At 40.3% G+C, this 23,755-nt stretch overlaps 1 protein-coding gene across 6 annotated transcripts in view; it reads left to right on the top strand.

The window, feature by feature from the left end:
* The window catches only part of sh3pxd2aa (SH3 and PX domains 2Aa), a 171,024-nt gene that overhangs the window by 108,599 nt on the left and 38,670 nt on the right, over positions 1 to 23,755 (top strand). For all 6 annotated transcript variants that reach the window (XR_009788356.1, XR_009788357.1, XM_061772138.1 and 3 more), the window contains one exon: positions 900 to 1,028. Coding sequence is in view for 4 of the 6 variants with exons in the window: in XM_061772138.1 (XP_061628122.1) it covers positions 900 to 1,028 (129 nt within the window). In the remaining 2 variants the exon portion in view is untranslated. The remainder of the gene's footprint in view (positions 1 to 899; positions 1,029 to 23,755) is intronic.

The following is a 23,755-nucleotide window of genomic DNA, read 5'->3' as shown; positions in this document are numbered from 1 at the left end:
CAAATACGCAAAATAGGCCTGTGTGAGTTGCATGGTTTTAGTTTGTGAAGGATTGTGATATTTTGGACACATTGAAAACAAACATGGCTTTTTTCTAATATAATCCCCTTCACTACAACAGACCAACCAGAATATTTTTACAAAAAACAAACAAAAAAAACAGCTACAGTAATTGATTTTGATGTTTAATCTTGTGAAAATTTAGATTGTCATTGACACGCTCTAGTGGATTACAAGCATCATATATACACTCGCAGTTGAACATCAGAGAGAAGGAAGAAAATTCTAAAAAAGACACTTAGTTTGTTTCACATATACTCAGACCCAGCCTCTTTCCCTGTGCTTCTCCTACAGTCCTCTCATATGTTTCTATTTAAGGCCAGCATTGCCGACAACTATGATTGGTGTGTTCGCCCCCCGCCCTGTCTGGGACTGGCTCCTGACAGCAGAAGAGGGGAGGCCTTTCCTCTCAGCCACATTTTCCATTCACTACCCAGCGTTCCCCTCAGACTGTTTTTGTGGCTTCCCGTTCCATTTTATTTTCTCGTATTTTAGTCTTAAGTTGGATTCAGTTCATGGGTCCACTTTCGGTGCAAGATGCAACTTCTACAAACGACCTCGCTGGGTTTGCTCCTATTGTTTTGATCTCTTCTGATCCACCTCAGAACTTGGCAGTTGGCCGGGGTTCGTGTCAGCCATATGGCTAAAAGTTTGGAACTATGCAGTCCAATCGACAGCTCATGTTGTGCTCGTCCAAGGAAGAAACGTGGTGACAGAGTGCAGGGGTCGGCTGATGGCAACATTGGGGGTGCACAGAAACAGGAGTGTAGTTGGAAGCAGCGGGTGTTCGTGGCGTGTCAAAGCAGGCAGGTGGTTGACGGCGTGTTTCTTCCACCCAGGGATTGATAGCTTGGAGCCCATGGTACTGGAGCAGTATGTAGCTGTGGCCAACTACGAGAGACAGGAGAACTCTGAGATCAGCCTCAAGGCTGGTGAGACAGTGGACGTGATTGAGAAGAGCGAAAGTGGTGAGTACTGTTTTTATACGTAGTATGTTTGGCTATTTTTGTGTCTAATGTTACATGTTTAATGTTAAATGTTTGACAGTAGTATTAGAATTTAGTAATAAAGTTTCCTTCTTTGTGTACTCTAAAACAACCAACCAGCTATTTTGGCAGTACTCGGCTGATCATGTTGTCACTACACAATACTTTTTGTACTAGTTAACATATTTTTGCAAATCATATTGGTATTAAATGACAAAAAACCTTGACACAGCCATTCATGAAGTTAATTTCTCCACGTTATTAAAAGATAGGGTCAGTGACATTTTTGTTTTCTTAATGATTCTTAAAAGATTTCTTAATGATATACAACCCCAATTCCAATGAAGTTGGTATGTTGTGTTAAACAAATAAAAACAGAATACAATGATTTGCAAATCATGTTCGACCTATATTTAATTGAATACACTACAAAGACAATATATTTAATGTTCAAACTGATAAACTTTATTGTTTTTAGCAAATAATCATTAACTTAGAATTTTATGGCTGCAACATGTTCCAAAAAAGCTGGGACAGGATCATGTTTACCACTGTGTTACATCACCTTTTCTTTTAACAACATTACATAAACGTTTGGGAACTGAGGACACTAGTTGTTGAAGCTTTGTAGATGGAATTCTTTCCCATTCTTGCTTGATGTACAGCTTCAGCTGTTCAACAGTCCGGGGTCTCCGTTTCAATGGGAGACAGGTGTGGACTGCAGGCAGGCCAGTCTAGTACCTGCACTCTTTTACTATGAAGCCACGCTGTTGTAACACGTGCAGAATGTGGTTTGGCATTGTCTTGCTGAAATAAGCAGGGACGTCCATGAAAAAGGATGGCAGCATGTTTCTCCAAAACCAGTATGTACCTTTCAGCATTAATGGTGCCTTCGCAGATGTGTAAGTTACCCATGCCATTGGCACTAACACAGCCCCATACCATCACACATGCTGGCTTTTGAACTTTGCGTCCAGAACAGTCCGGATGGTTCTTTTCCTCTTTGGCCCGGAGGACACGACGTCCACAATTTCCAAAAACAATTTGAAATGTGGACTCGTCGGACCACAGAACACTTTTCCACTTTGCATCAGTCCATCTTAGATGAGCTCGGACCCAGAGAAGCCAGGGTACTTGGCTTTTGCTTTGCATAGTCAAGTTTCAAGTTGGACTGACGGATTTAGCGCCAAACTGTATTTACTGACATTGGTTTTCTGAAGTGTTCCTGAGCCCATGTGGTGATATCCTTTACAAATTGATGTCGTTTTTTGATGCAGTGCCGCCTGAGGCATCGAAGGTCACGGGCATTCAATGTTGGTTTTCGGCCTTGCCGCTTACATGCAGTGATTTCTCCAGATTCTCTGAACCTTTTGATGATATTATGGACCGTAGATGATGAAATCCCTAAATTCCTTGCAGTTGTACATTGAGGAACATTGTCCTTAAACTGTTCGACTATTTTCACACTCACTTGTTCACAAAGAGGTGAACCTCGCCCCATCTTTACTTATGAATGACTGAGCAATTCAGGGAAGCTCCTTTTATACCCAATCATGGTAACCACCTGTTCCCAATTAGCCTGTTCACCTGTGGGATGTTCCAAACAGATGTTTGATGAGCATTCCTCAACTTCCTTTTTGCCACCTGTCCCAGCTTTTTTGGAATATGTTGCAGCCATAAAATTCTAAGTTAATGATTATTTGCTAAAAAGAATAAAGTTAATCTGTTTGAACATTAAATATCTTGTCTTTGTAGTGTATTCAATTAAATATAGGTTGAACACGATTTGCAAATCATTGTGTTCTGTTTTTAATTGTTTAACTCAACATCCCAACTTCATTGGAATTGGGGTTGTATGGGGTGGTCGGTCCATGCATGTAGTGTATATACACTTAGCTTCTGCAATTTTTTTTCAAGATGGAAAAGTGTAAGTGCTTCTATTATTTCTTTTCCCCTAGTAGTGTAGGGTTAGGTTTAGGTTTATTTGAAGAGTTCTCAGACGAGTTTGCTCTGATAGTGACTGCAGAAGAGTAAGACTAAAATCTGTCTTTGCTGTAGATACACACTCGCCCTGGGCTTGGTCCTTTGACTCAAGTGAAAAATATTTCCAAACAGCTGTTTTATTTTCCCGCTAAATGCACCAGTTCTACCAAGTTGGCACTGGAACAAATTAGACTTCCAAAAGACAATGCTCTCTGAGTAAGAGGAAGCAGAGCTATGTGGCTATATAGTTGTACACTGTAGGCTTTTTGCAGTAATTTGATTAAAAGCCACACTGGATGACATGAAATGAGGAGATTATTTATTTAAATTGCAGGCTTTAAACATAGTGTCATTGCTTCACCAGTGTGCGTCCACCTCAGTTTGTTGTCATGGTGACTGTGAGATGGAATATAGAGCTTGTCATGCAGCTTTTCACAGTGTAAAGTGTTCCCTCACTATATCGTGCTTCACCTATTGCAGATTCAGTGCATGGATATATATATATTTTTTTAAATTTTGGTCATATTCACATTGCGCATAATTTACCATGTTGCGGTGCGGGATTTTGAATGTATGCTGGAATTTTGTTGTGGTAAAATAAAAACTTCACAGCCTAAAACATTAAAACCGTAAAAAAAAAAAAATTAAAACACATATTACATGGAATAAAATGTACATAGTTTATAGTACAACTGTGAACCACATGACACTTTAATCCCTCTGTTGTGGCTTCCAGTGGCTTCGGAAAATAAATCATGAGTATTTCCTTTTTATCTTAGTTTGTTAGTCTGTTTACACTTAGGCCTACTACGTTACCACATTTTAATGTGGTTCATTTTGGCGGTACTTGGAGACCAAAGTGTTTTTTGGGTGGTACTTGGCATTTTTTGTCTTTGGCATCTTCTATTTTTATTATTTCTTTTTTCTGCTTGGGCTTGGCACCACCTTAATGTAGTGTTTAGATGACAGCAGTCAAAATGTAATAAATAAAGCTTAAAGTAAATGCACAAAATTATAGTGACTATATATGTGCTCTTTGTGTTGTTTGTCATACTTCCGAAAGATTCCATGACATTTGATAGGTAATTTGCCCTATGGCCACTACATAGGATTCAGCAAGTATTGTAGCTGAAAGATAACTAGTAACACTGAACGTATGTATATAATATCTCGGATTCTGAGCGTTATCTTTCACTGACCAGTATCTGTTTGTGTCTCATTGGAATAATCTCATGCAAACTTGGCCGAGGAAAGCAGCTGCACAGAGCAATTTCTGCAGTGATGTGGCATTGTTGGAGAAGTGAATGTATTCTCAAGAATGACCTGAAGGATGTCGGCATCATATTTCTTTCTCTCCTTTAGTTTCCTTATATCAGAGTTTTTAAATGTGAAGTGTCCTTGTCAGTCTGATCTCTGGCAACATTAATGTCCTCGTTCAAATTTGGGTGCCCAAATTATAAACTTATTGTTTTCATAGATGCAAACATTAAGAGCAACATTTGAAATCCTACAAGTGAGCATTGACTTAAGAGGCATCACAACTCACCACTGAGCTCAGTGTTGCTCAAGAACTGGATCTGTGTGCTTTGGTGATTTTCTGGGAATTTGAGTAACAGTCATGATGATGACGAGTGGATGGCAATGTCAAAACAAACACTTTAGAGCTTGCATTACAGGCATTTTCCTTTTTCTAAGCTGTTCAGCAGTCTCCTCATTTGTACATGGTTACTTCCTTTGGCAGTTTTTGCATAAATGTTGACAGTCTTGCTGTTAATGAGAGCTTATTTTCTTTAATAGTTATTATCAGGAGTAAAATGTCGTGTTTGAAACATCTTGAGGCAATGCTGAAATAAATTTTTAAATCCATATTTTTACTGCTCGGTTTTGTGACAAGAAGTCCCAGCTGCTTCATCCCTCAGTGTCAACAAGAGCCAGCAACATAGTGAAAATATTAACCTGAAGCTGTGGGTTAGAAGTAAAGTCTGCTTGTGCAGATAGTTTAAATAGCTGATTACTTCTGAGTGGGTGAATTGTATTGTACAGTTTATGAGCTGCCGTACAAAAAAAGTAATGATTTATGAATCTTCCTGAGAGTACGTTTTTGACTGGCTAGACATTTCCTGGAGAGAGGTTGTCCCACTTTCCCCTCTCTCGGTGAGTGAAATATAGAAAAACATCTGGCGGGAGGAATGTAGAAGAATAGTTAAATTAGTTTGTGCATTGACCTGCCTTTGTGGCTGTGGCTGTCGCTGTGGCTGGCTGATATCATCGTCAGTATAATTACTGGAGTTTTCAAATCCCAGCTGCATGTTAAGAATGTTATTGAAGAAGCATTGTTGTATATTAAATTACAGCCAATCTTCTGTAAACTAAACTTTTGCTATGATGCAACTACACTTTCATATCAACATAGGGATATGCTACAGGGATGTGCTACATTCATTTATTCATTTTCCGTACTGTTTATCCTCACTAGGGTCAAGGAATCATCATAAAATGGTTCCCTCCTATGTTTGTCTCTAAAGTCATTATCCCTTAAGTCTTGGTAGAACTATAATTAATTTAAAAGTAAGTGTTATGAAAATAATGCTGTAATGTTTTATGACATTTCTGCCACATTAAAGTAACAAAGCTCACAATTTTGTATAGTCTGCTTTTGCTAGACAATTGTGCTATAGATTAGCTGTTATAATGACAATGGAGCATAGTTTGAGCTTAATTACCTGATTTAGATCAACTGATTTTCAGACTTACTGGTAAATCATTCTGAATTGTCAAATTGTTAAACCTGATGTTTTGTTGAAGGCATATTCATTCTTGCCTTGTCTTTTGATTAAATTAATGGAAAATATAAAACCTACCAGAATATTTTTTTATAGAAAAAACCCTAAATATTTTCTAGTTAGCCCGTTTTTTTTTTCTTTTTTTCTTCTTCTTTTGGAGCACCGTTGAGAAACTAGGGCACACGAGTGACCAAATTAGTCGCACTCTAGAGCTCCGCGTATCGTAATGCTGTTGCGCAGCACAACACGGGCATGGGAAGGATACAGCCTTGCCTCTTGCGCTTGACGCTGGAGTGGGGTGAGATAGCTCGCCGCTTAATTGTGAAAATGCTTCTTAGAGGAATATTGCAAGTTAGAAACGAGATGTAGAGAGGTAAAGGGTCATCAATGTCATCTGAGGACACTTCAGAGGAAGCCACTACTGTCCAAAAAATATTGCTACAGATTAGAGTGGAGGAAAAAAAATGGCACAGCATTTACCATCAAAACCTCATCGTAACGGTGATGGTTTGGAACAGCTTTGTTTACTAAGAAACTGGACGCATTGCTATTATCTACAGATGAAGCTGAATGGAAGATGGGTGATGCTAGAAGGACAAATAATTAAAAGGACAGAAGTAAATCAATAAATTTATGACTTTAACAGAGGAACGCACAGGTTTTGGAATTGCCTAGCCAGAGTCCTGATCTCAACCCAATTGAGATGCTGTGGAATAACCTGAAGAGCGATACATTTCTCCTGATCGTCTGATCTGCAACTACAGGAAACATTTATTTGAGGTTATTGCGGTCAAAATATAGCTGCCATTAAGCCAATTCTAAAAAAGAGAACGCTGGATGCTTCCACGTTAAAAAACTATAGACCCATCTTAAGCCTCCTCTTCATAGCCAAGATTGTAGAGAAATTGTTTTTTAACCACCTCAGCAATTTCTTGAACTTAAATGGACTTCTTATCAAAGTACTATATGTTAAAAGGTTGAACACTGAATCGGGAAAGGTGTCAGTTCTTGTTGGATCTCAGTGCGGCATTTGACACAGTAGATCATAATATACTGTTGAACAGGTTAGAAATGTTGGTAGGACTATATGGAACAGTCCTTAAATGGTTCAGGTCCTACCTGGAGGAAAGGAGTTATTTTGTAACCATTGGAAGTTTTCAATCTCATTGAATGGCAATGACATATGGGGTCCCTCTAGGGTCAGTTTTTGGACCCCTCCTGTTCACCCTTGAGTCAGTTTCTTCAGAACTTTGTTGATTATCATAGTCACGGTGTCTCCAGAATACTACACTTCAATTGAGGTTTTGTGTCACTGTCCAAAACAAATGCTGTAAATAAATGAATGAACAAAAAAGCCTCCGTTGCTTTTCAATTACAACAGGTACCAATCAAAAGTGGGAGGGACTGAAGAAGAAGGTAACATGCTTGTTTCCTGTCACACCTTCCATTTTGCTGTATTTCATCTTGTGCCAATATGGACAAAAATGCCCACACCTTTTCAGTCGACAACAGAACAAAAGCTGCTTTTAGCCTGCCGGACACTACGCGACATGATCAAACCCGACTGGATGGGACCATCGGGTAGAGTTGCCGTCGCACCCCTGTACATGAACGATTCACAAGTGGATGCCCGGCCAACCCATATATGCGGTTGATGCTGTGTATTCATTATCTTGTACTTTATCACGTTCCTTAAACCATAAAAAGATAGAACAGTAGTTAAGGAAGGAGCAGGTTGTTAACGAGAGAGGGTGTTGGTGAGAATAAAAGCGAGAGTGTGGATATTTGAAAGGAGGCTCGCTGGCTCCATTCATTTGAACGTACCCAGCGTTTACGTATGTTGGCATACATTCTGGTCACAATCTTTGCTTTTTCATCTATAGGTACAGCGGCTGAAATCAGTATTTGACACGTCACCATTTTTCTTACTAGATATACTCCCAAAGGTGCTATTGACCTGAAATTTCAACAGATGTTGGGAACAACCCAAGTAGTCCATACATTCAAAGAAAGTAGAACAAATAAGATCAGAAATTAAGTTACATATTATGGCCCCAACCGTGCTCACTGGAACGTTCAGAAGCTTAGATATGCGCCTGGAACCAGTGCCATTGTTATGTCTTGCAACAATTAGTTTGCGATGGTCTTGAGACAGCTCTCTGCTCTTACCCATCATGACATGTGTCTTGATTCACACCTTGGCAATGTGACCTTTTTGTAGGCCATCAATTAAGACTGAACCAGCTGATATACATTTGTATTGACAAGGGGCTGGATTGCTGTTTATTGATAGATTTTAGGTGTTGTCTTGGCTTTCCAAGCCTTTTTGCACCTCCCTTTCTTCGTGTTCAATACTTTTTCCCTGTGTCAACTTAATTTTGGAGTTTATTTGTTACACTTTTTTTGTATACATGGATTACTTAGGTTGTTCCCAAAATCTGGTGAAATTTTTATGTCAATAGCACTTTGGGAAATATATTTAATGAGAAAAATGGCGCCGTGTTAAATACTTATTTTAGCCGCTGTACATTATACATTATGAATATAGTTAAGTATTGATGTAAAACACAATATTTAATGCTTTATATACTATTTATATGGCTTGATGCGACGCGACAGAACAGCTCACTAAAACCAGAAATGTGTTTTCACCGTGAGAGAAAGCTTACTCTCTTATCCACAGTACAAAAAGAGTATTAGCTTTATCGTACCGGTTACTTGGTAATGAGCTACATTATTTTGTGCAGACTTGACATGCCAAATACAGTATCTAAACATGTAAACAAGCACACCATTTAAATTCATTTATACTCTGCATATTCGAGTTCTGTGCTTTCCAATTGTGTGCGAGTCCATGAAGCATGTGTACGTAAATGTGAAAGAGTAGCGGTTAGATTTTGGCCTTCAGTCAGCTTCGTTGGCGTCGCTCGGTGTGCAGCAGCCTTGAGACGTCATGATTGTGAAAGTGACAAGTCACTCCTTTGAAATAAATCTGTTGGTCAATCAGATGACAGTTACGTCACGGCCCTCCTCAGACTGCATTTTAAAACCAGGTCGGAGGAGGTTCTGAAAAGCGGTGCCATTGTTACCGCTCGGCTTCAAAAAAGTGGAATGGAGAAGCGACCGCAAGGGGCAGAGCGAGGCTGGTTGGGGTAGAATCGGTACAATGCAAAAGGGGCAATAGTGGAGCACAGACTCCAAAGCAAACATGGTGAAGCAGCATTTAGCTGTTATGCTGCACACAAATGGAATAAATTGCCAACAGAAGTGAAATCAGTCCAAAGTGTCAAATTAATTTGCCTTGCCTTGGCAAAGGAGGCTCAACTAGTTTTTAGATCCAAAGGTTCACATACTTGTTCCACCCCGCACAGTGATTTTTTTGTTGTTGTGCTCAGTGAATCATATTTTTTTGTTGTGTGTGGTATTACTTTCAGAAAACTGACTCAGTCACTCTGTGTGACTCAGATGAAAACCAGAGCACATTTTATGACCAATTTAAGTAAAAATACAGGAAATTCACACACTTGTAACTGGACTGTATGTGCAGATTTTTTTTAATTATTTTTTTACCCACTTGTTTCATCTGCCAAGAATAATGAACCTGCTAGTAGAGCCTGAGTCCTAAACTGCAAGTATGAGTTATTTTTTTTTGTCCATCCATTCATCCATCCATCCTTTCTTTTAACCGGTTCTCCTCACTCGGGTCGCAGGTGTGCTGACAGCTTTTTCAGATGACTTCGGGCGAGAGGCCTAAAATTGGTCGTCTGCCATTTGCAGGGCACATATGAAAAAACTAACCTTTTGCACTCACATTCACGCCTACAAACAATTACCATAATTTCTCATGTATAATGCGCATTTTTAACCTAAAAAAATTGTCAAGTCAATTGTGCGCATTATACATAGGTATAGGAGAAAAGGAAAGAGACTTCACATTTTATCAATGTATGCCGCCATCTAGAGGTTATGAAGAAGCTCTACACTTTCATTCTACTATGCCAGCGCCCCCTAGAGGTTAGGAAAAAGTTGTACACTTTCATTCTAGCATGCCACTGAGAGGTTATGAAAAAGGTGGAAACTACACTTTCATTCCAATATGACTGCATATATGTACAATTGTGCTCATAAGTTTCCATACTCGGGGAGAATTTGTGAAATATTGTTTTGTATTTGTTTTTTTAATACGACTGATGACTAAACAACAACCATCATTAATGTCTTTATGGTTATGTTTTGTTCAATAATAATTCTTTTCTGAAATGCTTGACAGTTTAATTTGAATCCCATTAAAATAAAATTAAATGTGTTTCGCCTGGTCCTTCATGTTTTCTTAAAAGAATTGTACACATCTTACAAATCCTGCCTGGGTAATCAAACATATGAGCACAACTGTGTGTTTTATCATTCACGAAATATAAGTAGGGGTGTGAATTTCAAAATATGAGCAATTAAATAAAAATAAAGTATTGTGTGTTCAAATAAGTACTATCCGTATTTTTTTAGTTTTTTCAAATAATTCTTTGAAAAAACTAAGAAAATACGGATAGTACTTCATGTTTTGATCATATGGGTAGAAGCAATGCATTATACATAGGTAGAAGGGTTTTCCAGAATTTTGAGGTCAACTTTGGGGGTGCGCATTATACATGTGTGCGCATTTTACACGAAAAATTACGGTAGCCTTCAATTAACCTGCCATGCATATTTTTGTCATGTGGGAGGAAACCGCGAGTATCCGGAGAAAACCCATGCAGGCACGGGGAGAACATACAAACTCCAGACAGGAAAGCCAGATTGTGAACCGTGACTCAGATGTGCGGACCAGTCGGTCACTGTGCCACCCCCTTGAGTTAAAGTACCAGTCAATCACAGTGATGGAGAAGCCATTTGGCCAAATATCTTGACCTTCCTTGCAACCACTTTTTTTGGGGCATTTGTTTAGTCATTATCCAGCTAATCTCCATCAGGGTTTAATTTTGAAGACGTTCACTCATAAATTGCTCATTAAGGCACTTTTGCAAGTACATGGGAATGATTAATGGCAGGTCAGATGTCATAACCACACATTTTATTCGATCAATTCCTCAGTAGGCTACAGTCAGCCTGACAGATGTCCCCTACCATATGTTTGTGAAACAATTTACTTTTGACTTACAACCCCAATTCCAATAAAGTTGGAACGTTGTGTTAAACATAAATAAAAACAGAATACAATGATTTGCAAATCACGTTCGACCTATATTTAATTGAATACACTACAAAGACAAGCTATTTAATGTTCAAACTGATAAACTTTATTGTTTTTAGCAAATAATCATTAACTTAGAATTTTATGGCCGCAACACGTTCCAAGAAAGCTGGTACAGGTGGCAAAAAAGACTGAGAAAGTTGAGGAATGCTCATCAAACACCTGTTTGGAACATCCCACAGGTGAACAGGCTAATTGGGAAGAGGTGGGTGCCATGATTGGGTATAAAAAGGAGCTTCCCTGAATTGCTCAGTCATTCACAAGCAAAGATGGGGCGAGAGAAAATAGTCGAACAGTTTAAGGACAATGTTGCAATGGAATGTAAAATTGCAAGGAATTTAGGGATTTCATCATCGACGGTCCATATCATCATCAAAAGGTTCAGAGAATCTGGAGAAATCACTGCATGTAAGCGGCAAGGCCGAAAACCAACATTGAATGCCCGTGATCCCTCAGGCGGCACTGCAACAAAAACCGACATTAATGTGTAAAGGATATCACCGCATGGGTTGAGGAACACTTCAGAAAACCAATGTCAGTAAATACAGTTCGGCGCTACATCCGTAAGTGTAACTTGAAACTCTACTATGCAAAGCAAAAGCCATTTATCAACAACACCCAAAAACACCGCCAGCTTCTCTGGGCCCAAGCTCATCTAAGATGGACTGTTGAAAAGTGGAATAGTGTTCTGTGGTCCCACGAGTCCACATTTCAAATTGTTTTGGGAAATTGTGGATGTCGTGTCCTCCGGACTAAAGAGGAAAAGAACCATCCGGACTGTTATGGACGCAAAGTTCAAAAGCCAGCATCTGTGATGGTATGGGGCTTTGTTAGTGCCAATGGCATGGGTAACTTACATATCTGTGAAGGCACCATTAATGCTGAAAGGTACACACAGGTTTTGGACAAACATGCTGCCATCCAAGCAACGTCTTTTTCATGGATGCCCCTGCTTATTTCAGCAAGACAATGCGAAACCACATTCTGCACGTGTTACAACAGTCTGGCTTCGTAGTAAAAGAGTGCAGGTACTAGACTGGCCTCGTAAAATATGACAACGGAGACCCCAGACTGTTGAACAGCTCAAGCTGTGCAGTAAGATAGAATGGGAAATACAAAGCTTCAACAATTAGTGTCCTCAGTTCCCAAATGTTTATTGAATGTTGTTAAAAGAAAAGGTGATGTAACAGTGATAAACATGACCCTGTCCCAGCTTTTTTTGGAACGTGTTGCAGCCATAAAATTCTAAGTTAATGATTATTTTCTAAAAACAATAACGTTTTTCAGTTTTATCATTAAATAATTTGTCTTTGTAGTGTATTCAATTAAATATAGGTTGAAGATGATTTGCAAATCATTGTATTCTGTTTTTATTTATGTTTAACACAATGTCCCAACTTCATTGGAATTGGCGTTGTATTTAGGTTGTTCTGGTCCATCACAAATAGTTCTGTAAAGAAAGAAGTAAATGCATCAAATAGTTGAAATCCAATTTAGCTGAGAGACATGATGTAAAGTTTGGGCACGCTTGCTCTTAAATGCCAAACAATCAAGACAGAATTCCACCCTATGCTTTATGATGCCAAAGGCAGTTAATCAGTCTCTAACTTGTATAACTGAGGATAAGCTTGTCTAGCCAGGCATCCACATCCATCCATCGGTCCATCCATCCTTCCATCTATGCATCCATCATCCATCCATCCACCCACTGTATCTATCATTTCATATAAAGCATACCGTATGTGATCAATGTTTTTTAAAGTGTACAGTATATAAAACATTTTTCTGTGCAGTCAGCAGCGCTCAAAACAAAGACTTAGCTGTTTATTTCTCGTAACTCAATGAAAAGACCATGTAGTGATAAAACAGAAATTAAACTGCATCTCACCTCATTGCAGCAATGAGACACCTTGCCAGCCAGACCCAGCTGTGCCACTCACTCACGGGAAGTCCAAGTGCTGTGTGATTATATAAAGGGAACACTAAAATAACACATCCTAACTCTCAATAAATGAAAATTTCCAGTTGAAAATCTTTATTCATTACCAGTGGAATGCATCGAGAACAAGATAACATAACGTAAATCAACGTAAATCAAAATTATCACATGGAGAGCTGGATTTAGAATCATTAGCAAAATAAAGGTGGAAAATCACATCACAGGCTGTGACTTAAGTACTTGGAAATTTCTCAAGACAAGTCAAAATGAGGCTCAGTAGTGTGTGTGTGGCCTGTACGTACCTCTATGACCCAGTACAAGACCTGAGCATCCTCTCAATGAGGCGGCGGATGTTCTCTTGAGGGATCTCCTCCCAGATCTGGAATGAAATCTGCGCGATTGGATTCAGGACTGGGGAACGGGCAGACCAGTCCATAGCATCAGTGCCTTCATCATGCAAGAACTGCTGACACACTCCAGCCACATGAGGCCGAGCATTGTCATGTATCAGAAACTGGTCATGCAGGAAGATGTTGCAGGCAGCAGAACGTTCCCCACGGCGTCTCCAGACTCTGTCAAGCCTGTCACACGGTCTCAGTGTGAATCTGCGCTCATCCATGAAGAGCACAGGGCGCAAACGGCAAACTGCCAATCTTGGTGTTCTCTGGAAAATGCCACTCAACCTGCGCGGTGTTGGGCTGTAAGCACAGGCCTCGCTTGTGGATGTCGGGCCCTCATACCACACTCATGGAGTCTGTTTCTGACAGTTTGAGCAGAAACATGCACATTCGTGGCCTGCTGGAGGTCATTTTGCAGGGGTCTGGCAGTGCCGCTCCTGTTCCTCCTTGCACAAAGGAGCGAGTAACAGTCCTGCTGCTGGGTTGTTGCCCTCCACATCTCCTTTTGTACTCTGGTGTACTGGCCTGTCTGATAGCTCTTCCATGCTCTATACACTGTGCTGACAGACACAGCAAACCTTGCCACAGCTCGCATTGATTTTCCATTGAGCTGCACTACTTAAGCAACATCTGTGGTTTGTAGACACCGCCTCCTGCTACCTCTAGGTGTGAGAACACTGACAAAATGCAAACGTGACCAAAAAAATCAGCCGGAAAGAATGAGAACAAGGAAATGGTCTGTGGTCACCACCTGCACAACCACTCCTTTATATGGGTTGTCTTGCTAATTACCTCTTATTTCCGCCTGTTGTCTGTTCAATTTGCACAACAGTAGGGGAAACTGATTCACAATTAGTGTTGCTTCCTAATTGGAGAGGTTGATTTCACAAAATGGTGACTGACTTGGAGTTACATTGTGTTGTTTTTATTTATTTTTTAGCAGTGTTTTACGTTGTGATTCATGACAAAAATGTCTATTGTGCCATTTAATCACATAGTGTTTCTTACTGTACATGTGGGCGGAGGCCGGAATTGGGTTAGCTCTGTTGCTAACTTGCTACGCTAACATAGCATGCCAGCATTCATTGCCATGGTAAAAGTTTGGTTATTCTTCGTTTGATTGGTCATACCTGGAGGGGGACGAGGGGTGACAGATACAGTATGGTGACAATGGATGTTGCCACAAGTGCAATCATTTAAATGTAAGTTACAATGCTTGTACCCAATCTACTGTAACAAACAATTAGCAAAAGTGCAGCACATTCAAGTGGAGAAATGCAGCCTTTTCAACTGCCTAACCACTAGACCTGCTGGGAGATGAGCAGTTCTACACAATATTTCTTTTACATTTAATAATTATTTGCAAAGATTGTTTTTACCAGGCCAATAATGTAATAATCAGCCAATGTTGTTGGTCAAAAGTTATGTTATAGGTTCAGGACTTCTATTGCGTTATTGGCCAGTTATTACATTATGGGCTATTACATTTTGAAAAAGGGCAAATTGAATATGTTCCGTTATTATGTTATCGACTTCTACAGGAAGATACACAAACTTTACCCTAATGAGTCTTTGGTTTTCATTTCAGCTGTCTGTGTAGCCAGTGTACATACAAATAAAACTGGTGGGATATGATGCATGTAAACTATACTACTACTACTACTACATACTACGAACATGACAAAACACTAAGCGAAACAACCAAAATAAATTTCATGCATGCAAGGCTCCGTAAAATGTATTTAAAGGCAACAGTGATGTATTTAACTAACAGTAAATTTGCCTTGCATTGGTGTGCAATTTTGGCTGGTGCTCATGGAGTTGACTCAAAATATTTGGCATGCTGTCCCCTTTCCTGACTTTGTTTTCTCATCTACATTCTCTGTGCATACTTGGATTAATTTTCCATCTGCAATTTTATGAAAACCAAAATATGCCTGCAGTTGTTAGGTGAACAAATAGTCATTCATCTGAGATCGCGTTGTCATGTTTTATAGCACAGTATAGCATAGTAACAAACGTGTCTGAAAGCTTATTTTTTGCTATCTAACTCCTGTTTCATCCCTGATTTGTTGCAGTCGTAGTACAGTACATTGTATATTGTATATTACAGTACATGTCTTGTTTGACATTAAAGATAAATTGTGTTCATGTTCTCTTCTTTTTATTTCACTGTTCTGCTGCTGAGACGAGAATCAGCACCTCCAAATCTGAGACCATGTTCCTCAGTCGGAAAAGGGTGGCGTGCCCTCTCCGGGTCGGGGATGAGATCCTTCCCCAAGTGGAGGAGTTCAAGTATCTTGGGGTCTTGTTCACGACTGAGGGAAGAATGGAACGGGAGATCGACAGGCAGATCGGTGCAGCTTCTGCAGTGATGCGGACTTTGTATCGGTCCGTTGTGGTAAAGAAGGAGCTAAGCCGAAAGGCGAAGCTCTCAATTTACCGGTCGATCTACGTTCCAACCCTGCTGTTCCAACGAGCTGTGGTTCGTGACCGAAAGAACGAGATCCCAGATACAAGCAGCCGAAATTCGTTTCCTCCGCAGGGTTTCCGGGCTCTCCCTTAGAGATGGTGATGAGAAGCTCGGTCATCCGGGAGGATGTCAGAGTACAGCCGCTGCTCCTGCACATCGAGAGGAGCCAGATTAGGTGGCTGGGGCATCTGATTCGGATGCCTCCCGGACGCCTCCCCGGTGAGGTGTTCCGGGCACGTCCCACCGGGAGGAGACCCCGGGGACGACCCAGGACATGCTGGAGAGACTACGTCTTTCGGCTGGCCTGGGAACGCCTCGGGATCCCCCTGGAAGTGGCTGGGTAGAGGGAAGTCTGGGCATCCCTGCTAAAGCTACTGCCCCCGTGACTCAACCTCAGATAAGCGGTAGGAAATGGATGGATGGATGGATGGATGTTCTGCTTTCTTTGCAGAAATTCAGTGTTGCCCTGAAAAGCGGTCCTGCATTACAATGCTTGCTGCTCTTGGGAGAGTTTCGTCCAAGTTATAGAGGGTGAAATAGTAACTTGTGGTTCTTCCCTTATGACATAATTCTGTCAACTGTCATTGACAAAATATCAGTAAGGATCAATCTGAGGATCCCCAAAAGGGAAGTCGGGGAAGGGGAGCAAGGGAAGTCAGTGTAATGCTCCAGCGCAACTTTCCCTTCTGTCTTCCCTTGGCTTGGCTTTGTACAAAACAAATGCCTCCCACACTTATTTAGCATGGCGAACATTTATTAGAGAGGGCCCACGGATATGACATATAATTGTAAGAAAGTATGCTCAGTGTCGTCTTCTATGTGTGCTCAGTTACCCAAAAGGGGTGAAATCATGCAGCAATTGCCTGGCAAGACACAATAGAACATGTGCATGGCAATATTTTAATCATTTCAAAGTTGTGTTAGTTGTGTCTTTGTAACATAACAATACTGTAAATGCATCTTAACAAGATTAATGGGACACATAAATTCACGTTAATGGCTTAATAAAAAAAAAAAAACTGTTCCAACTAATGTATTTAGTAGTAATTTGATAATTACTTTTGAAAGCAGCTACACTGTTAAAATCTATAGTCCTTGTAATAAAGGTCCCATATTTTACCAAGTAAACTTTTTCTAGTATTTGGGATGTAACACTGGCTCTATGGTGCCTCAGTAAACATGTGAAATATGAATTTAAATTGTCCACGCATTCCTGAGTTCCAGAGGCCTTATCTATGTCACTATATATAGTACAGCAGACTACGAACATGGCATTTTATTCTCATGTCTGAGGGCTGGACTTCTATCCTTAAACTGCATATGTTGGTACTGAGGTTATGGTATAAACTCAGACAACAAACCACAAAATCAGTCTTTGCTAAATGATGAACATTCGAAATTAGCATTAGCCCACTAGCGATTACCATTTTAGGTAAAACAAAAAACTGCTCACTACCATTCAGCTCACTCATACATCTTATATGTACATTACACATCTTATAGTGTCTTAAAAACAGAGGTGGGTAGTAACGCGCTATATTTACTCCGTTACATTTACTCAAGTAACATTTTCCATTAACTGTAATTGTCAGAGTACTTTAAATGCACTGTACATTTTACTTGAGTATTTATGGAGAAAGATCGATACTTATATTCCGTTACAATGATCGACATGCCGTTCGCTACTTTTATTTATTCATTCTTACACGTGCGCGTCTATTTTTAGACTCAATCTTCGACTTCCGCATAGGGTGCCTGTTGCGCCAATCAAATGGGATCACTAATGTTATTTGACTCCGCACGACTGTGTTTATTTTACAGACTCCCAAAAACAACAGCTTTATCATGCAGCTCTTAAATCGTGACTGCCCAAACTTGGCTATTTCAGCCCACTCCTAACTTGAGAAAACACCTTGCGGTGAGTTGCAGATGTTTCTATTGTTGTTTTGGCAGTGGCTATGGCAAAATTAGCACTATCCCTATGGTGTCGCACATACACACACAATCACTCAGTCTGGTCAGCAAACAGCTTCTTCATGAAGTCATTTAAGCGAAAAAAGCAAATCATGTTTCTGTAGGGCCCAATGTATGTGTTTCTGGTTTTTGGTCTGTTAAAACTTTAATTGGTGGCAGGTGTGTGTCGACTCCCATATATTATTATTATTTTTTATTTTATTTGATGTTCATGCTCTGAGTAAAAAAAAAAGAAAATAAATCTGAAGTTACTCACAAGTGAGTAGTTTTTTTCATTGAGTACTTTCTTACTCTTAAGTAAATATTTGGATGACTACTTTTTACTTGAGTCATATTATTCTAAAGTAACAGTACTCTTACTTGAGTACAATATTTGGCTACTCTACCCACCTTTGCTTAAAAATAACTTACAGATGCTCCTTTGTCGGTCTTGGCAATGTTTATCAGTGGCCCAAAGTGCATCCTTGAACAATAAATGTCCATGTGAAACATTGGTTCCGGCGGCACAAACATGGTTCTGGTCGGTACTTTTTTTTTTTGGGGGGGGGGGGGGGGGGGGGGGAGCTCCCAGCCGAGCTTTGAGGCAGAAATTCTGTGTCATCGTTTTGTGTCTTTTTGAAGTCGACTTAGCCGAGTTATTGTTTTTTTTTTCTTCCTCCCCAGCCCACAGTATGTTGTTGTTTTGCATTTACAAGACCGTCACACTTGACTGTTGCGTAACTTCGTTGTAGCTACAGTAGTTGCACCTCAAGCGTGGTTTGAGCATATCATTAACCCCTTGCTTCATCCTGTTAGCTGCTGATGCTATCACTAATGCTAAACAGTTCTCATCAGAATGCAAGTACAGTTCGACACTCCTGAAAACTGCAATCCAATGATGAACATCGTCTATTGTTATGAATACCTCTGATGGTATCAATCAAAATCGCTGTGAAAGCAAAGCAGTTGATATAATTCTTGTATTTGATATCCTGTAACTATATTGTGCAAGTCGTCATAATGTTGTGGTATATTATAATAGATTTTAGGGTCTACATTACACAGGGCTGGAGACTACAACCAAAATGGTTGCTTTATACGACCATTTTTTTCACCGTGCATGAGTAAAAATCTCATCTGGTTGCGCTTACGCGAGTGCATGTTTTAATGCTCCCTTTAAGCAGTCTCACAATATGAGACATGGTGGTTAAAAGTCGCCGTCTTTTTCTCTACTTTACTCAAGCTTGCAGCCTTGTTGTAATGAATGGCCAACAGGTCTGCACGGCCCCCTAGCCACGCCGAGCGCGAGCGTCGCGTGGCGCAGAGGTCGTAGGCTGGAACTCTGTGCTCACGGAGCGGCCCCCTCCGTCGTCAGGCGAGGTGCCGTCGCCGCCGACAAGGGCGCAGATGGTACTGGTACCCACTCAGATACTTAATGACACAAACCCGTCCCCTCCACTTTTTAATCACCCCCTTTTCCTAAAGTCGGGTCTGCAACTCAGCAAAGCGGACGAATCTTACAACCGCAACATCAACCGTTTTCTGCTTCTCACGTAAGACACTACCTGTATAGTTACATTTTTGTTGTTATATGTTTGTAAGACTGGGATGGACTGGCATCACTCAACTCTGCCATTACGTGTCATTAGCTTAATAAATCCCGACTCTCATTTGGAAATTGTTCAGACCATCACCGCACACCGTCACCACATCCCGTCATGAGTTTCACTCCCCACACTGTAAAACATGACAGTAACAATTTACACTATACTCAGATACTTGTAACCTTAGCTCTACTTAGCTCCTTAGGTCTTGTGACATATAGTCAACACTAGCTGAATTGGAATACCTTCAAAATATCCGTGGAAATAGTTACTACATCTTTTTTTTTAACCTAGAGCTAACACAAATTTTTTCACATTGTGCGGCCAGTAGCGAAGGTCCTAAAAACTTTGCCAGCCGTGCGGTTCCTGTTGTATTGTTCAGAGAAAAATAAGAAACAGAACCTAATGACAGCATTTTTTTCAGATACAAAAACATTTTATGCTGTATGCACTATAGGGAAATCCTAATAATACTACTACTATTATTTAAAATGTGAATTTTATATACAGTTTGCAGAATTATTTTATGTAAATGTATTGTTGTTTCAAATACAGTAATATATATATATATATATATATATATATATATATATATATATATATATATACACACACATACACACACACACTTTATGTAGTGATCTCATGTAATGTGCGTCCCACGTCTGAGATGCACAAAAATTATGCCCATATTATATACAGTATAGAATTACTATTGTAAGAAATGTAGCCACTGACCATGTTGACAAAGCAATGCCAAAGAAATGCTGCAGACTTTTAAAAAGGAGGACAGATCTTAACTCAAAACAGGTTGCTTTCATCTACTTGTTGTGATGTTATTAATGTTGCTACTGTACTTGACACTTTTTCTTAACCAACTGGAAACTTAAGGCATTAAGGACTGTGTATACATGGGAAAATATATTGTCCTAAAGAAATTTGCTATCATGACAGGCCTAAACACACAATATATTGAGAGAAAGCAAGAGCCATGGATAACAAAAATATTGTGCAAACAGTATTAAAAATAGAATAAACTGGAATAAAAATCTGCAAAAGAGTGGGACCGCGAAGCAAGAACCATGATATAGCGGATGATTACTGTATCTGTATTCCATGATGCTAAATTGCAGGGACTCATTGTTCCCGGGTTAGGATTCATTGTTTCCATGTGCATCCGGGGACTCGCATTGTCTCAATTTTAAAATTATCTGTGTGTGTGTGTTTTTTTAATTTATTTTTTATTTTTGAACTGCTTATCCTCATTAGGGTCGCGGGTATGCTGGCACCTATCCCAGCTGACTCTTGGTGAGAGGCGGGGTAGCCCCTGAACTGGTCACCAGCCAATCGCAAGGCACTTATAAACAAGCAAGTTGTTGTTTTTTACATTTACAAGACCATCACACTTGACTGGAGTGTAACTTTGTTGTAGCCACAGTAGTTGCACCTACTCCTGCTCTGGAGTGGCAGAGAAGTATGTCAGAATAATACAGGACATGTACGAGGGCAGCAGAACAGCGGTGAGGTGTGCTGTAGGTGTGACAGACAAATTTAGGGTGGAGGTGGGACTGCATCAGGGATCAGCCCTGAGCCCCTTCCTGTTTGCAGTGGTGATGGATAGGCTGACAGATGAGGTTAGATTGGAATCCCCGTGGACTATGATGTTTGCAGATGACATTGTGATCTGCAGTGAAAGCAGGGAGCAGGTGGAGGAACAGTTAGAAAGAGGAATGAAGATTAGCCGAAATAAGACAGAATATATGTGCATGAATGAGAGGGGTGGTGGGGGAAGAGTGAGGCTACAGGGAGAAGAGATAGCAAGGGTGGAGGACTTCAGATACTTGAGATCAACCGTCCAGAACAATGGTGAGTGTGGTCAGGAAGTGAAGAAACAGGTCCAAGCAGGTTGGAACGGGTGGAGGAAGGTGTCAGGTGTGTTATGTGACAGAAGAGTCTCTGCTAGGATGAAGGGCAAAGTTTATAAAACAGTGGTGAGGCCAGCCATGATGTACGGATTTGAGACAGTGGCACTGAAGAGACAACAGGAAGCAGAGCTGGAGGTGGCCAAAATGAAGATGTTGAGGTTCACTCTCGGAGTGACCAGGTTGGATAAAATTAGAAATGAGCTCATAAGAGGGAAAGCCGAGGTTCGATGTTTTGGAGACAAAGTTAGAGAGAGCAGACTTCGATGGTTTGGTCACGTCCAGAGGAGAAATAGTGAGTATATTGGTAGAAAGATGATGAGGATGGAGCTGCCAGGCAAGAGAGCTAGAGGAAGACCAAAGAGAAGGTTGATGGATGTCGTGAGGGAAGACATGAGGGCAGTTGGTGTTCGAGAGGAGGATGGAAAAGGATGACGCGTTGTGGCGACCCCTAAAGGGACAAGCCGAAAGGAATAGAAGAAGAAGACACTAGTTGCACCTACGGACAATTCTGACTCTTCAATCAACCTACCATGCATGTTTTTGGAATGTGTGAGGAAACCCGATTACCCAGAGAAACCTAATGCAGGCATACTTTAGGGAGAACATGCAAACTCCACACAGGAAGGCCAGATTTGAACCTGGGACCTCAGAACTGTGTGCATGCATGAGCCATGGTCATGCTATACCTCCTCAAAAACTGAAATAAGTTGGTCGCACCAGTGCTACCATTGCTAAAGTTATTATGGAGCCCTGGTACACATGCTATGCTGGCAGTAATTATCAGGAATATCACGGGCTGAAATATGAAGAACCACACAGGTGTGGCTGCTGTAGGCGAGCATTTTATGCTAGTTAAAACGTAAAAACTTAAACGAGGCAATAAAAAAATCCCGGACCAGCTTCACAAATAAAGTTAATGATTTTGGTGTTTTTGTTTTCTGTTATTTTGAATGAAAACATAGTTGAATTGTCAAATAATCATTACCTGGCACATCCTGGTACCATTTAGGTCGAGAGCAGGGGTATCGGGATCCTTTTTCACACACCTCTGTTTCCATGACTTTTACATTACCCATCTTTTAGTTGTAGCATATTTTTCCACATTAATTATTGAATTTCGTAATGCGACTGATGCCATGCCTTGTAATAAAACATGAAATAAAGGGCTGATTCACTAAACTTTACCCAACCACATAAGATGAGCCATGATGAACTGAGCCATATGGCTTTAAATACATTAGAGTGACTCAATTATGTAATTGCTTTTTAAAGAAAGAAAATCTTAGCATGTATTAAATTTTTTTCCCCCAGATTATTTACTGCCTTTCAAACATCTCAATCGCTCCTTCTGCAAACGCATTAAATAGTACTGACTTGTAAAATTAAACTGTGGACGAAGTGATTGCTAGTTTGATTCCCTGTCAGTCATTGGAATGGGCCTTCTGTCGCAAACATATGGTATATATGGTAAACATATTAACCTCAAAGCACCCAGAGTCTAGAAATTGAACTACATAACTCCATTCCCTTTCTAACTCCCGGCTATCCATCCATCCATTTTCTTCTGCCTATCCGGGGTTGGGTCACGGGGGAGGGTTCCGGGGACAGCAACTTAAGCAGGGACCCCAGGTTCATTCCGCTCTTCCGGGGAGATACCAAGGCGGTTCGCATTCGGTTAGCCAATGACAAGTCTCTTAACCCTTCCAGACTTAGACTTGGTGACAAAAATATATGTTACCATTTTTCTAAGTACTGAGCAGTCATTGTACATTGGATTTTTGAGTGTTTTTCGCAGAATCAAGGTTTGTGAATACATAGTTTATATTAAAACAAGCTAAGGAGCAAAGTCTGATTAAGATGTTAAAAAGACAATAATTATATAAACATAGAAATGGCAATTAAAAATGACTCTCCAGTAAGAATAAAAAAAAGATTATACACATCTGCGCAACTGACCAGTGTACAGTGAGGTGTAAAACCAATGACAGTTCTGTAACCATTATGCATAACGTTGCTGCATTTGTTTGTCACATGTTGTGAGTGCGAATGGTTGTTTGTTTATATGTGCCCTGTGATTGGCTGGCAACCAGTTCAGTGTGTACACCGCCTCTTGCCCGAAGATAGCTGGGATAGGCTCCAGCACGCCCGCGACCCTCGTGAGGATAAGCGGTACAGAAAATGGATGGATTGATGTTTTTTTACCCATCGCAGACACCCATTAGCATTCTTTTTTCCCCCCCAGTCAGTGTCGTCGTGCAATAAGTGATGTATTTCATTCAGTTGGTTCACCATTACAGATATTCATGTTTTAGTTTTAGGATCATAATCTTGCACTGCCATTGTGATGTTTTTAATCGGTGTGTGGTTAAAACAAAATACAGTACAATATGGAAACAAGTTTAC

This window comes from Phyllopteryx taeniolatus, chromosome 4, assembly GCF_024500385.1.
Source record: "Phyllopteryx taeniolatus isolate TA_2022b chromosome 4, UOR_Ptae_1.2, whole genome shotgun sequence".
In the NCBI taxonomy this organism is placed as follows: domain Eukaryota; kingdom Metazoa; phylum Chordata; class Actinopteri; order Syngnathiformes; family Syngnathidae; genus Phyllopteryx; species Phyllopteryx taeniolatus.
The sequence above is the reverse complement of the archived record's forward strand: the minus strand, read 5'-3'. Positions and strand labels throughout refer to the sequence as shown.